This window comes from Sipha flava, unplaced genomic scaffold (assembly GCF_003268045.1).
Source record: "Sipha flava isolate LNK unplaced genomic scaffold, YSA_version1 170_pilon_pilon, whole genome shotgun sequence".
NCBI classification, from domain to species: Eukaryota; Metazoa; Arthropoda; class Insecta; order Hemiptera; family Aphididae; genus Sipha; species Sipha flava.
In genome coordinates, this window is record NW_020271906.1 from 1 (window position 1) to 15,111 (window position 15,111).

Genomic DNA, 15,111 nt, shown 5'->3' on the forward strand with positions numbered 1-15,111 from the left:
ATTTATCATGGAAAAATTAAAACAAATTATAATTATCGTCTGATTTTTACAAAGAAATTTTCTGTTTAATTCCTTCAATCGAGTAAAAATATTTGTTTTCTATATTTTTTTATAAGCAGTTCAATTTTATTATAAATATAGTGGGATTTAAAATGTAATATTTTATTTTATAGAATTTCGAGATGTAACGCACTTTAGTCTCATCTACAATTGCACCGATTATTTTTGTGTCAAATTAAAGAAAAAATATCTGTTAACCAGTCGACATTAGTCGCGTGCGCATACGATAAGCGTATCACTTTGAAATGCTTCCGTCACATTTGATCTGGTGTTGGTGTTATCTACGGTTGATTTACCGTAGTGTTTAACACACTTAAATTCATATCGAGCGCTTATGTGATAACATCGTTGTTGATACCGTGGTGAAATCATCAACAATAACGAAAACACGATGTCGAGTGCATGAAAAACTATTTTTCAAATGTTCATTGCGCACTTAAAATCGGAATGCGAGTTACGTGATATTTCCAATGCGGGTTCAAAGAATGATTTATGAATTATTAGGCTCGAACAGCACATTAAATAACGAGGGGTGTGACCCGAACACTCTTTTGTTGCCCGTTTCGACTACGTTCCTGCGCAATATATCGTGTTCCCTACCTAGGACCACCGAACACCGATTGGAGCCTTTCGACAATTCGGTAGTTAATTCTGGGAACGGATACATTGACGATGAGGTGCGGAATATTTGTTTAGCTGCCCAACAGAGTGGCAGGCTTTGGTGGATTTTGCGGATCGAATAACAGTTCGCGACTGTCGAACCGTTACTCTTCGCCGGTCAACGGACATTATTCCGACACGGCACTGCAATTGGCTGACTTAGGCCACCAGATTTCGAACACCGGTGTTCAACTACGACGATAAGTAGAACTTTTTAGTGTTGTAAACCGCCTTGAGTCAATCGAAATCACGTTTATAAAATAACAATATAGGTATATATATATATGTATAATGATATGAAATTTCTATTGGAAAATAGAAACACTAGGTTTCACTGTGAACAAAAGAAACAACAATTTATGTTATTATTAATTTATATATAACTAATTTATATTACAACTAGCTTCTGTGTGTCTCGCTCCGGGTGAAATTCGTTTAATATTATTAATTAATTAATACTATTCAAAACATTTTTTATGTAGGTAAAATTTATCATACATTACTACCACGGTTACCACTTGTGATAATTATTACTATTGATAGTATACGTGTGGATAACTGAGACGGCTTTGGCGTCAGAAGTGTTTGCCATCTAGCAGACCTCCGCCTAATTGTTTTTTTTTAAAAGTACTATGGTACTATACTTACTATTGATATGTGGTGTCAAACATATAAAAACCAATTTATGTATAAAAAAAAATATCAAATAGCAGAGGACATACCACAGTGTATTTGAAAAATATCAAGCATAAAAATATTAACCTTAGAACGTTATGTGTATCCTCAACAGTAGTTAAATGTTAAATATGTGTATTATTTATTATATATTTAATAGACGGACATAAAATTTAAAAAAAGGTATAAATATGCATAAAGATCTTGATATTTCAATTGCAGAATAAAATATAAATTTATGATTACAAAAAACATAAGTGTCTTCTCCAGTAACTTAACCTGTAGCATAACGAAGGGACATTTTTATTATAAGTATGTTGAATACAACAATTTATAAGTCTCATAAACAAAAGATAACTTGACATTTTTCAAATATGGAATTATCAAAGTAAAAAAACATTCAAATACACTACAGTCGGTTCAAAGAATGAAGACAAAACGCATAACATATTCTTTCAATAATAATTAATCAATATATACAATGTGAGTTTGGATACAAAATACTATAAAAATGTGTTTTCCTTGATGTTGTCTAAAAAGAAAAAAAAATTTGTATGATAAGTAAATACTTTATAATAGGAATGTATAGATAAATGTTGGCGTTAGTTACGTTTTACACTCTAAACATTCTAAACAGGTCGCAATGTCTTTCTCACATTCAGAGTAAATAAAAGTACTCATCGTCAATAATTAAAAATTAAATAGAGGGAATATATAAAAATATAATATATAAATAATTTATGAAAGTGTGGAAGTTTTTCATAATCAGAGCATATAAGTATTTTTAGGCTTAAGAATATGTGGAGGTTATATATAAAAACATAAATAATTTATGAAAGACAGAGTGTGGAAGTTTTTCATAATCAGAGCATATAAGTATTTTTAGGCTTAATAATATGTAAAGGTTATTTATAAAAACATAAATAATTCATGAAAGACAGGATGAGGAAGTATATCATAATCAGAGCATATAATTAAAAGTTAACAAAGATAAACACACACATATATATATATATATAAATATAAAATATAAATAATCCATGTGAGACAGAGTGCGAAAGGAAGTTATTCTAATCAGAACATGTATGTACTTTTAAGCGAAAGATTATTTGAAGGGTATGTATAAAAATATAAATAATTCATTAAAGACAGAATGTGGAAGTTTCTCATGATCTGAGCATATATGTGCTTTTAAGCCTAAAGAATATATGAATATATAAAAATATAAAATATAATCTATGAAAGACAGAGTACAGAAGAAAGTTCTCATAAGCAGAGCATATAAATACTTATAAGGAAAAGTTTACAGAAGAGGAATACATATAAAAATATAAGTTTTATAAACATAATATAAAATAAATATTTAAAGAACCTCACAGAATACCACATTCTTTGTAACTCCATTGGCGTCAGTCGGTATATATACCTTGACAGATTCAGTGTTTCTCACCCTGGAGAATGCCACATACAATTGTCCGTGGCTGAACACAGGAGAAGGCAGGTATATTCCAACACAGTCGAAACTCTGCCTTGAGATTTGTTGATGGTCACTGAAAAAGCCAATCGAACAGGGAACTGCAATCGGCGTAATTTGAAAGGTTAGCCGTCAGCTTCGGTAGTATTCAGGAGAATACTGGGAATAATGAAGTCGTCGTCGTGCTCAGTAACATTGAGCAGCCTAGCTCTGAAATTCAAACGTCGAAGTTCAACAATTACCATTCTCGTACCATTACAAAGTCCTCCCTTGGCATCCAGGTTTCTCAGTAGCATAACGACAGCGCCCACCTTAAGAGCCAGGTCATGAAGAGTCCCGTGGGGTACAGTAAGTGAAAAAACTCTATCGGGAAGTCTGCGGCGTTCTCAGGGTCGTCGCACTCTATGGTATCCGTGCTGAAGTAATAACTGATTTCACTCTTGAGACGATTGCGGAGAATGCCTTCGTTCATCTGACGACACTCGTTGGTGAAGCACAAAATTACCTTATTCGCGTAGTCATTGACGTTGCGCAAGTTCATAATTTGCGGAATTACTTGTAATGCGTTCTCGTCGTTGCCGTATCTGTCAACATTACTGTTACCCAATAGGAGAAGCCACACTGAAAACTCTCTGTCACCGTCCGCTCGCATGTTTCGTGCAAGGGAGAACTGTTGCACGACGGGCCACAGCTCGTTGGATTTGATGCACGTGCCGACGATGTCACTTCTCATTCCGTAGGGGACGACCAGAAGAATCTACCTGAAATCACCACCTAATAAAAAAGGCTTTCCACCAAAAGGAAGATACGACTGCATGATTTGCTTGATTAACAATCTTAAAAAAAAAAATCATTATTGTTATTGTTATCAAATTTACAATTTTATTATCTTATCAAGTTTTGGTTATAATGATAATAATATTGTGATATTTAAAAGAAAGTATTTTCTTTACATACATATATATATAAACAATATTTCTTTGGTGCATACAATGGTAAATATATACTTTCTGAAGAATAAAAAAGAAACTTGAAATACTATTTAAATTTTATTATATGAATTAACAATAATATATTTTACATATCTGTACTCATGTTAGTTCTTCTATCACTTAAAATTTGTTTATAGAGACTAGATGAACGTTCAACATCAACAGATATTAAAGATGCAAACTTCATGTCAACAACTACATTAGGTGTAAAATATTCTGAGATCTTCATTGTTTCCACATAAAATGTTCCCAACTTTTATTAACATTTCGTAACCTTTATTTTTTTAACTTAATTGAGACACTTTAGTATTTTTATTATGTTACCTGTTTCACCAGGTGTATAGGTTAGTTTGCAGATAACAGTTAGTACAATCTCCAACTATGAAACAAATTCCAAATATTCTAAAATATGCTAAATGGGCTAAATATTCTCTTACCTATAATATATACAAAATAGCAAAAAAAAAACTTTTTTACAAACTCCGAATTGAATGAATCGTTCACATTTTTTACTCTCATACAACTACATAGACTAAGTAACGATATGTAATAACATATAAAACCCGTCTTTATTCATAAATCACTTGCAATAATATTCATTTTTTAGTTTGAATCATTATTTCATAAAAATAATTGTATTCTTTTTATATCCAATGTTTAACAAATAGTTTAATAAGTTGATTTATGTATCAGTGTTTTGTTTGACTTAAATTTTTAAAGTAAATAACATATTTTTTAAATTTATTATGTTTACATATATACATAAATTTTCAGCCGCTATTTTTATAATACTCGAAGAAAATAGTCACAACAATTAGATAGGTGGATAGTTATAATATGTAAAAATTAAAATTTTACAATTTGCCTTCCTAGGTACAAAGATCTAGGATTAGGCCTATTCTATAATATGAGTAATTAATGAATAACAATGATAGAAATTATTTGATATTTGTTTATTCTTAACACATCTTATATATATAAATTAATGCTAAACTATTTAAAATCAGTTTCAAAAATAACGATAAGTATATGGTTGTAAAAATCTTTTTAGGTACTTGTCACTTCTCTGAATACTTGAATCTGAGCTTCATTCAGAAAAAATGAATTCATCATAACTGTAATTTTTAAATACAGTATTAATAATCATCAAACAGAATACATTAAAACAATATGTTTATTCTGGAATGGAATATTGAAGTGAATATATACACCGGGGTATTGTTATTTAAGGTACATGAATTAGGTATGTTTATTTTGTTATAACAAAATAAAGGTAAAACAAGAATTTACAAGCAACTGAAAATGTAAATACAGAAGACAATTTAAGAAAAAATTTCAAAGTTAAATAACTGAGTTATTATGATATACATACATTGTACAAGAAATTTTAGATTTTAAAATATTAATTCACTCGATAAATGAGCTGTATGGTCACAAAATATTACAAAAGTAAATCTTCAGATGTAACAAAAGAAATATTTATAAGAATACTGAGCCCTATAAGCATAGTCCAAATTAGACACTTTTATTAGGTCAAGCCAAACGAAAAATATAAAAAGTATTATTAAGTAAAATTAATTATTATTTCTTATAATATAATTATAAAAATAAACATCAACTGTCTAAATTTAATAATAACTAATAAAACCAATTATTCAAATACAATAAACTTATTATGTTCTATTATAATCCTTATTTGTACCAAATGTACCTATATACTATATTATATTATAGTATTATATGAAACGTACAAATGTATACGTTTACATCAAGGCTGTAACTGGGGGTCCAGACCTCTGGACCCCCCCCAAAATTTTCAAAAGTAGAAACATTTTAGCGGTGAATATAGTTTATTAACAATAAATTGTATTAAATAATAATGTTAGACCCTCCCCCAACATTTTTTTTCCAGTTACAGCCTTGGTTTACATGTATAAATATATTATTTATAATTCCTATATAATTATTAAAATATATAATATATACATATTTTTTGTTGGTATAAGGTCAAGCCATGACCTGACTGGCCTGACATGTAGTTTCGCCTATGCCTAAAGGAAGAATATATGAGATTTATATTAATGGGTATTATTTATATAGTAATGTTTTGGTTACTTACACTTGAATAATAATGGTAATATTCCTGATGTTGGAAGATTAATTTCTTAAACACTTGTGTTCACCAGTTTTTTAGTAGTATAATTGAGTTCTGCTATTTTGTATTCAACAAGGAAACTAAATTTTTATAGTATTTGTATTAGTTACATAACATAAACAATTGAGGCACATAGAGCCAGAACAGCCTAATCCATAAAAACCAAAATCTGTGGAACAGCTCTTTTCTTCCAATAAGAATTTAAAATTATAAACATACATACAATGATTTGTAAATTATGAATTAATTATAATTTGTAATTTATATTTCCTGTGCTCACTTTTGTGATAATAGATACTCGTATATTACATGATCGGACACAATATCACCATTATTTTAGTGATGGTAACCTGTTATCAATTCTAAAAACTGCTATAAACTGCTTCTGTTACTATCGAAATAACAGTTAAAATAAGTTACTAATATTTTTTGTTAAAACATTATATCTAACACAATTTCTACGTTTATATGATAGCGTTAAAACGGGAAATTAAACCGTTTTGAAATTAAGACCCATTAACGTCATGTAAACACTTAAAAACGGTTTAAAAAAATGTAAACCGTTTTAAAAGTTAAAACGCTCGCGCTATGTAGTTTAAGAATTTAAAACCGTTTTATATGCTCAAACCGGATTATTAAATGTACATATAAACGCGGGATATGTTTTGCATTAATACGTTTATCACAATTATTGTGATTCATGTTATCAGTTATCACTTATCAGATTTTGTTTTATATATTTATTATTTGATTATATTAATTTTTATATATTATTATTTGTATAACTTAATAATAATTTAATAAGAACAAAATAAATGCAAAATTATAAATTTATTATAAAAATATATTATGAATCAATATATTACTTAACAGATATCCTCCTGGAACAAACGACCAAAGTCATGAAGTAAAAATATTAATTTTAAAACGGTTTATAAAATATTAGCTAAACCGATTTAGTATATATTTGTATATAAACATCTAAAATTGGTTTAAGCTAAACTGTTTTAAATAATTTTAAAACGGTTAAATTTTAAACTGTTGTAACGCTATCATATAAACGTAGTAATTGACACCTATTACCATAGATTTATATATTATACCGAATATGCATAATATCATACTGATGGAATTTTTCGTTCCTTTTGTGGAAATGTTAAAATTGTTAGTTACAACTTAAATAAATTTACTATTCCAAAAAAACGCATTACTTTATAATATAAAGATATTATAATATTAGATATTATCTACCATCTAAATTGGTAAAAAAATATTACTCGTGACTTGTTACGAACGGGAACGAACAAGGTTTAGGTGTTATTCTTACTTGACATAAAAATAGTAGGTTTACACTCGTGCGCTTTTTTTGTTCGTTTGATGCATGGGTAAGCGCACCACGAGTTGAACAAAAAAGCTTACAATAGCGCATGCCCTTTCGAGTTGAAAGGCTAAATTTTCCTGATGCATGCTACAACACTTGGTATGTGTACATAAACTTATAAGGTATCGATTATACGAGTATATGAGACATACATTACAAATTTTTTTTATTATGGATCATTTTATAACGAAATCAAATTACGCATGACTGTTAATACTGAATTGGGCTTTTTTCGGGTTCATATTTAGTGAAAAATCAAATAAAAGAAGCGTAACTTTTAAAACACAGACAGATGTTAAAAAGAACTACACAAAAGTCGATTCGAAGTGGATCCGACATTAGATTAAAAAAAAAACCACAAATATTAAGGATTCCCCCGATTTAAATATTACCAAAATTTGACTTGTAAATGTTGAGCTTGAATTAAAGAAAAAATTTGAGTCGCCCGCCCCATAGAAGTAAATATAAATACGCCCTTGTTACAACGTAAGGTTTTCCGCGATTAATGGGAATCCTTTCAACACGCCGTGCTTTTTATGTTGCATTTTACTCTTTTTTTTCTAATTTTTTTTTTTTTTACCCTGGGGGGTTTGAACCCCCCCCCCCCTTTTCCGTATGTACGCCACTGCTTCAGAGTAAATAACATTTTTTGTTTTCAAACCCTCTGGCATTTTAATAACAGATTTTCCAATTCATCTATTCTCGATAATCCCAAATGTATGCGGCCAATTATAAAATTCAGAAGTGAAAAAGAAAACAAAATAATGTAAAAATAATGCAAAACACTTAAGTCACCGGGACAGAGTTTCTAATTCGACACTCTGGTATCTATAATCATACTGATGTGCCAATGCGCCATATGGTTAATAGTTTGTGACTGCCGCTTATTTTAATAGTAAAATAGAAAATCAAACTGATACAACCTTGAATCACACTTTTGTTATAAACTATATTGAACATTATTTATAAGCACTTATCAATTGAATGATTAATAATTACGTTAAATAGGTAGGTTTAAAATAAATAATAGAATAATTAATTAACATCGTCCATTTTACCATTAGATTTTCGTTAGATACTATAATTTTATGGATGTTATACGATGTACATACAAAAGTGGTTGGCCACACTGGATAATCAGACGCCGCTCGTCAAAGAACATTTCACCACCGACGCTGTTGCTGGTTTTTCTCTGTCATCTATGTTCGAAAACTGATAATCGCGACAGTGAAAATCATCAACGCAGCTATAGTCCTTAGTTTACCGCTCGGTGCTCAGCTAAACTCAACATGCCTAATGTGTCAGTTGCCAATGCCGCCGCTATCACCAAAAACATAAACACGGACACAGCTACTAATACCGTCACCGCAATAACGACCATCACTGATACAGATGCTACTACAGTCAATATGTCTTCTCCGAAGGAAACTATTATCAAAACGTTAACAGAGCGGAATTCTGCATATGATGATTTTGAATGTGATGCACAGGAACAACAGCAGGCTGACTTGGTAATACTTACTTGCTTTTGTCACATTTACGTATAATGGTTTTCGATGCATTTCTAATTTTCTGTTGAGTGTCCAGTAATTTAAATTTTAGCTCTAAATCATATCATTAAATGATAAATGCAGTTGTATTAATATTATAGGTACGCAACGTTTAATGCAATATAATTGTAATATTGAAATTTGTGTAGCTCACATATTATCGTATGATATTCCCTACTACTTAAATACTTAACTTTAGGTCATATTGAAACGCATATTCTAAAGTCTAATTCATATTTTTAAAATTTTTGTTTTGTAGTAGTTACTATTTTTTTCAATTTGGGTATATTAATTGCAAGTATGCGTTGAATTTTATTTATTTAATGTTTTCATACCTCCCATAACTTAGATTAAAACTGTAGAGTATAATGTGAATAAAATAGAATAGAAAAAATCCATATATTTTTATAAATTTATTCATTCATACATAATTCTTAAATAAATATACATTTTGTAAAATATCATCAGAAAAACAACACTAATTATTTTTCATTGTTTTAAAGACATGTTATTATGCATATGTTAAGGTTTATTGGTCATAATTAAGCGCATATTTTATGCCTAGTGCTTTAAAATCTGTCATAGTTCTTATTAATAATTGAAAGAAAATAATATTTGTCCATTTACTAACTTCTATACATTTTTTTCTTATTCTAAATGACTTCAAATTATGGAACTATTTTTAATTCAGATTAAGTATTTATATTTTGGTTTACTTTGTGTACTTAATTTATATTTTTTTATATTAATTTTAGCAAAAACCAAGTACTTCTGATGAACTTCAATTACCAATCCTTTCTGTTTATACATTATCCAGAATTTGTACCATTGATCTTACTGATGATGATGATAACAACACTTATAATAGAGTAAGTTTGTATAAATCACTTATAATGACTGATAATTAATTAATATATGCAAATAATTTGTAATTTGTATAAAAAAAAAATATATTATTTTAATGTTTTGATTACTTATATTTTTAATTTATTCTTTATAAATTTAATTTTAGCAAAAGTCAAGTATAACTGATGAACTATGAATACCAAAAAATGTATCAATAAAATCGGTTCTTCTTTCTATGGCCACTCTAATGAAAATATAATTTTATCATAATTTATTTTCTAATGTGTGATTATGAGTTAATTTTTAATTATAGCCTCCTGCTCCTTTACCTGTTTTTTCAATACAAGAAATTGTATCCACATCAAAAGAAATTCCACCGCCACCAAAATTGAGTGTATTACAAAATCAAAAACATAAAGGTTTTTTTATATTATTGCTATTAAATTCTATATAAGATTTTTTTATAAATTTATTAAAATTTTAACATATTAATATTATTACAGTGGTACAGCTTACTTGGAATATGGATCTAAATGAGACACATGCTGAAATTATTTTTTATCAAATATTTATTTATGAAGAAGTATCTTCAGATCATCCTAGTAGTGATCTATGGAATGTGATTGGAAATCTTAATGCTCTCCCGTTACCAATGGCTTGCTTAGTATCTAATGTAAATGCTATTTTTATTAAATTAAAAAAAAAAACTAATATTAATTAAAAAAAATTTAGATTCTCAATGGTGAAAATTATCACTTTGCAATAAGAGCTATGGATGTTTTCTATCGTTTTGGGCCATTTAGTTCACCAGTCTCTATAACTATATCATTTTAATTTTTATATTGTAATAATTGTTTTAATGTTTTGTTATTATTTTTAAGTTATTTGTTTATAACTACATTTAGCTTTAAATGAATTGACCATTAAAAAAATGTATTCTTCATTGTAGCAATTCATTTTTAATACGTTAATTTCCCCCTTAATATTAATTTATTTAACTTAAATATATATATATATATATATAATTAAGAAGATTTAATAATCAATAAATATAAAATATTTAGTTGTAACATTGAGATAAGTTAAAAAAATACTATATTTACTTTTAATATACATACTACATTTTATTATAATGATAAAATAGAAAAAAATTTTTTTGATTTCCTTATAAAATTAACCTATTATTCTATAAATAGTAATTTATTTATTATTTGAAAATGAATTATGATTAGTTTTTATTTACTGGTTGTTGCATAATATAATTTTCACGTAAGATATTTCAATACTTGCATAAAGAAATTAAGACTTCGAAGACAGTGTTTTTTTTCTGTTAAATTAGTATATAGTATATAGTAGTTAAATTCAAGTTTGATTAATACATACATTTTTGAATGATTATACGAATTTATATTAAAACCTAATAAACTAATTAACAGACTTTTAAAGGAGTAAAAATTAATTTATGAAGCGCATTTTTTTTATTAACTATTTTGAAATGAGTAATATAGAAATATGAAAATTGAATTTACTAGTTAAAATGAATCATTATATTAATTAGTAATTACTACAATAATATATAATTTACCAAAGGTCAGGTTAAAATATTATTAACAAATCGATTGAGAAATTATTGAATACATTTTATAGAATTTTAAATGTAAAACTGTAAACCTTAGAGTTATATCATATATAATAATGATAATATATTAACAGTTTTGACATTCTAAATATTATGTCGTGTCATAGATTCACTGGTTTTATCTTTAAAGCATCAATCACATTTTGTACCGCAATACATCTCATTGCACCTAAGATCTACATTATGTGAACTTAAATATCAAATTAATTGAAGTTGTGGTGTCACTGCGGTGGCGGAGTCGATAAACAGCGAAGATGGTGCCGGTAAGAACGGAGAGTAGTGGTGACGGAGAGGTGGTGTTAATCAGTTGAAGGATCAATCTCCACTAGATAGCAGTGGATTATTACTAAAGAGCAATAGTGCTACGTACTTTGGATGTAAAAAAAATTATCAGTGGAGCGGAGAAGGATCGTGATAGCGATGGTAAGCAGTGGTGCGCCCACGCGCAAAGAGAACAATATGCACGATCGCCGCTTGTTATTACCCATAGCTCCCTCCGTACGTGTGGCTCCGGCAGACGTTTCGCACTCGCTCGTCGGTAACAGGGTGGTACAGCATGTGACGGAGAACGATCGCGTAGTACGATATAACTAAAGAGCGGATTTAATTGATATTGCAACTTTTATTAATACCTAATAAATCAAATCTGATCAAATATGTATGCGAATCAGATTAATTACAGTCTTCCTATTTAATTCAATAATGCAATTTTTTGCAATTTTCAACGATTTTGTAATTTTTACGATTGTTGCAATTTTTTTGCAATTGTCTACGATTTTGCAATTATTGCAATTTTTGTATTCATCACATGATAAAATATACAAATTATTATTTCCAAAGTGATCTTACAAAAAAAAAATATAACTACGACGTAAATTTTTACATGTAGTAAAATGTAGTTTAGGATTTTTAAAATTATATTTATCTAGGTTATTCACAAAATGTTTATTTAGATACAACGCCTATTTTTTAAGCTATTTTAAATATGCATCGATAACAAGTGTCGATGTTGAACGTACGTACAGTACAGTAGAAGCCACGGATAATTGATACAATCGCGTAATTGAAACAAAATGTATAGGGACGGACCGGCCGTATATTAGAACATTGAAAATAAATCGGATTATTGAAACATCACATCGGTTATTTGAAACAATTGGGCGAAGATCAGTTGACGTACCTATACACCGTTTATCCGTGCGATAACCAATGTAATTTCATCTTATCTTTGATGTCATTACGTTAATATTTTGACTATGCGTCCTATCCGATGTTTGAAGCCCGGTTTCTACTTGTCATATTTTATATCCGAGCCACGTCCGTGTGTTTCGGATCCGTGCGTCACTGATACGAATTCTGACGTTACAGTATACATTGTCAATGTCTGCTTATTTGCCTGCTATATTTATTTTTATAATTTGTTAAAACTAGTGTTCCAAAAAAACTTTTAATGTCGAGTATATATTTACAAATTTCATTGTCGTATCATCAGACCACTTTTTTTCGGACATTTTCAATAAATATATTATTATATTATTTAATTACAATAATATTATAATATTATATATTACTATGATATACTACTATGATATTTAAAGGCGCGTACACACGAGTGAACATTGTGCGACGTTCGAAGTGAGCTCACTCGAACGCGAACGAGCACGCGTGAACATTCGGACGAATTCTGTTTGTTCGTGTGGACACAAAATGTATGTGTGACGCACAAAATATACTATGCGTAGCTGTTCGAGCCCATTCCAGAGTCGAACACAATTATTAACATACTTTAGTATCGAAACGTAGTGTCTTGGCTTAAATTCTAGATTTTCATATTAATTATTAATAATTATGAATGTTTAATTTTTATCTTTTCCAGTTCCATAACATTTTTTTACTTTCGCTTTTTCTCTACGATATAAACCCTGTAAACTAAGAATTTTTTTTTTAAATTTCTTCAACCGGTCTTTTCAATTCTTTTGCCAAGTGACACCAAGCATCATGTTTTTGAAAAATATGATGGGTTCCACAACACTTCTTGTAATCTAAATTCTTCAATTAAATTCAAGCATTCTTTGCTATCCCAATCCATTTTCAAATAATTAATAAAAACAAAACAATAAAAAGTTAAGTACTTTTGTACTAATTATTTTAACGCACGTTTGAATTGATTTACCGTCCAAACGACGACACGAATGCTCGCGGTAATCCTTTGAGCATGACTGAAAAACCGACAGTGATCGGCTCGCCGTGCGAGTCTATTAGAATTATTCAGCGAACGCTCTAGAACGTTTGCGAATGCTCGCGAACGTTGTCTACACGGTCGCATGATGGGTCGCACACGAACGTTCGTGAGCATTCGTTATTTTTGTTCGTTCGTGTACGCGCCATAATATGGTGAAATGTAATATTATATAACACTATCAACTTTAAATTCAAGTGCACTAAATGATTGGTTAATTGATGCTACAGTTATATTTATTATCGGATGAAATTTCGTTCGATAATTTTGATGCATGTCCGTGGCACCACGGATACGATAATTGATTCGTACGAGATAAACAGCACGAACGTGAACGCGTATTCACAATCAAATAATCCTAACACGGACGTGGCTCGGATATAAAATATGACAAGTGGAAAACGGGCTTAAGAATAATGCTCTTTCCTGTAAGTTAGTTCATCTTCGGCGTGCGTACGTAAAGGTGATTAGTGTTTCATTATTGGTATTTCGTTATTCTAACAATATGAATCTAAAAATATCTAAACGCCAAAATTCTAAACAGAAGTGCGAGTTATTAAAATCATACGACGTGATGCCAATTTCAGATATTTATAGTTTTAGGCCAATTGGAAGGTAATTGAGTAACTAGTTTTAAAAATAAAAATATCACGAATGAAATTATCATAATTTCACTACTAACAAGATAATTGTATTTTCTTCGAATATTTTTGATATTTCAATGTTTATACGATTCTTTATTTGCATATGAATACTTAACATTTTTACTATAAACAAAAATAATTAAAATAAATTTAATTTCTCATAAATTAAAATGATCTACAAGTGAAGACCACGCGTCTAAATAAGCAACAATATACCTCACGCCTAACGAAAGGTTAAAGCTCACAAACACGAGGAAGCACAATGAGAATACCCTGTAAAGTACAATAATTGTATTAGATAAGAGTTACACGACTATATTGTCCTATTAATTGATATATTTGAACTGCCAAGGACAATTATCGAAATACACTATTCAATTTTTTATAGATTCATTGATTATAAAATAATTTTTAAATTATAGTTGTATGTATAACTAACAAAAAACTAATACAAATATAATGGACAAATAATTTATAAAATTTATGAAAGAGCGATGTATAATGCCATATTTCGAATAACGTTAAACAGTAAGCAACTTGATTATATTATAAGTAAAAATACAAAGCATATATAAAATAATTTTGAAAATCATGTGTTTTATTTATATCGCTTAAAACCGGTAGGCAATATGCATAAAAACTAGGCTTTTTGCAAAATATCTGCATTATTCATATTACCGGTAACATATACACTATTATATTCAAGTGACCCTTATAATAATTATAAGAACAAATATTGTTCTATCACAAGTTTAAAGCTTTTTCCAACACGTAGTTTACATGTACGCTGCGTGTA

The 15,111-nt window shown here is 28.9% G+C and overlaps 1 protein-coding gene, 1 long non-coding RNA gene and 1 pseudogene across 2 annotated transcripts; 1 reads left to right on the forward strand and 2 right to left on the reverse strand.

Annotated features, from left to right (window-relative positions):
- Nucleotides 1-4,644: 4,644 nt before the first annotated feature.
- LOC112679916 lies at nucleotides 4,645-6,592 on the reverse strand. The gene is made up of 3 exons (XR_003148264.1): nucleotides 5,981-6,592; nucleotides 5,848-5,912; nucleotides 4,645-4,976 (listed from the first exon to the last, which is right to left on the reverse strand). It is a non-coding gene; the product is annotated as an uncharacterized LOC112679916 (long non-coding RNA).
- A 1,823-nt stretch (nucleotides 6,593-8,415) lies between these two features.
- On the forward strand, nucleotides 8,416-10,627 carry LOC112679919 (activating transcription factor 7-interacting protein 2-like). The gene is made up of 5 exons (XM_025549867.1): nucleotides 8,416-8,908; nucleotides 9,703-9,816; nucleotides 10,107-10,212; nucleotides 10,297-10,466; nucleotides 10,526-10,627. The coding sequence occupies exons 1-5, from the start codon at nucleotides 8,687-8,689 to the stop codon at nucleotides 10,625-10,627; spliced, it is 714 nt and encodes a 237-aa protein (XP_025405652.1). The 5' UTR covers nucleotides 8,416-8,686.
- A 2,679-nt stretch (nucleotides 10,628-13,306) lies between these two features.
- LOC112679895 lies at nucleotides 13,307-13,521 on the reverse strand (annotated as a pseudogene).
- Nucleotides 13,522-15,111: the final 1,590 nt, after the last annotated feature.

Coding starts and splice junctions, on each gene's coding strand:
- LOC112679919 (XM_025549867.1), top strand. CDS start 8,687: ATGCCTAATGTGTCAGTTGCCAATGCCGCCGCTATCACCAAAAACATA. Junction 8,909..9,702: donor AACAACAGCAGGCTGACTTG/GTAATACTTACT, acceptor TATTAATTTTAG/CAAAAACCAAGTACTTCTGA. Junction 9,817..10,106: donor ATAACAACACTTATAATAGA/GTAAGTTTGTAT, acceptor TTTTAATTATAG/CCTCCTGCTCCTTTACCTGT.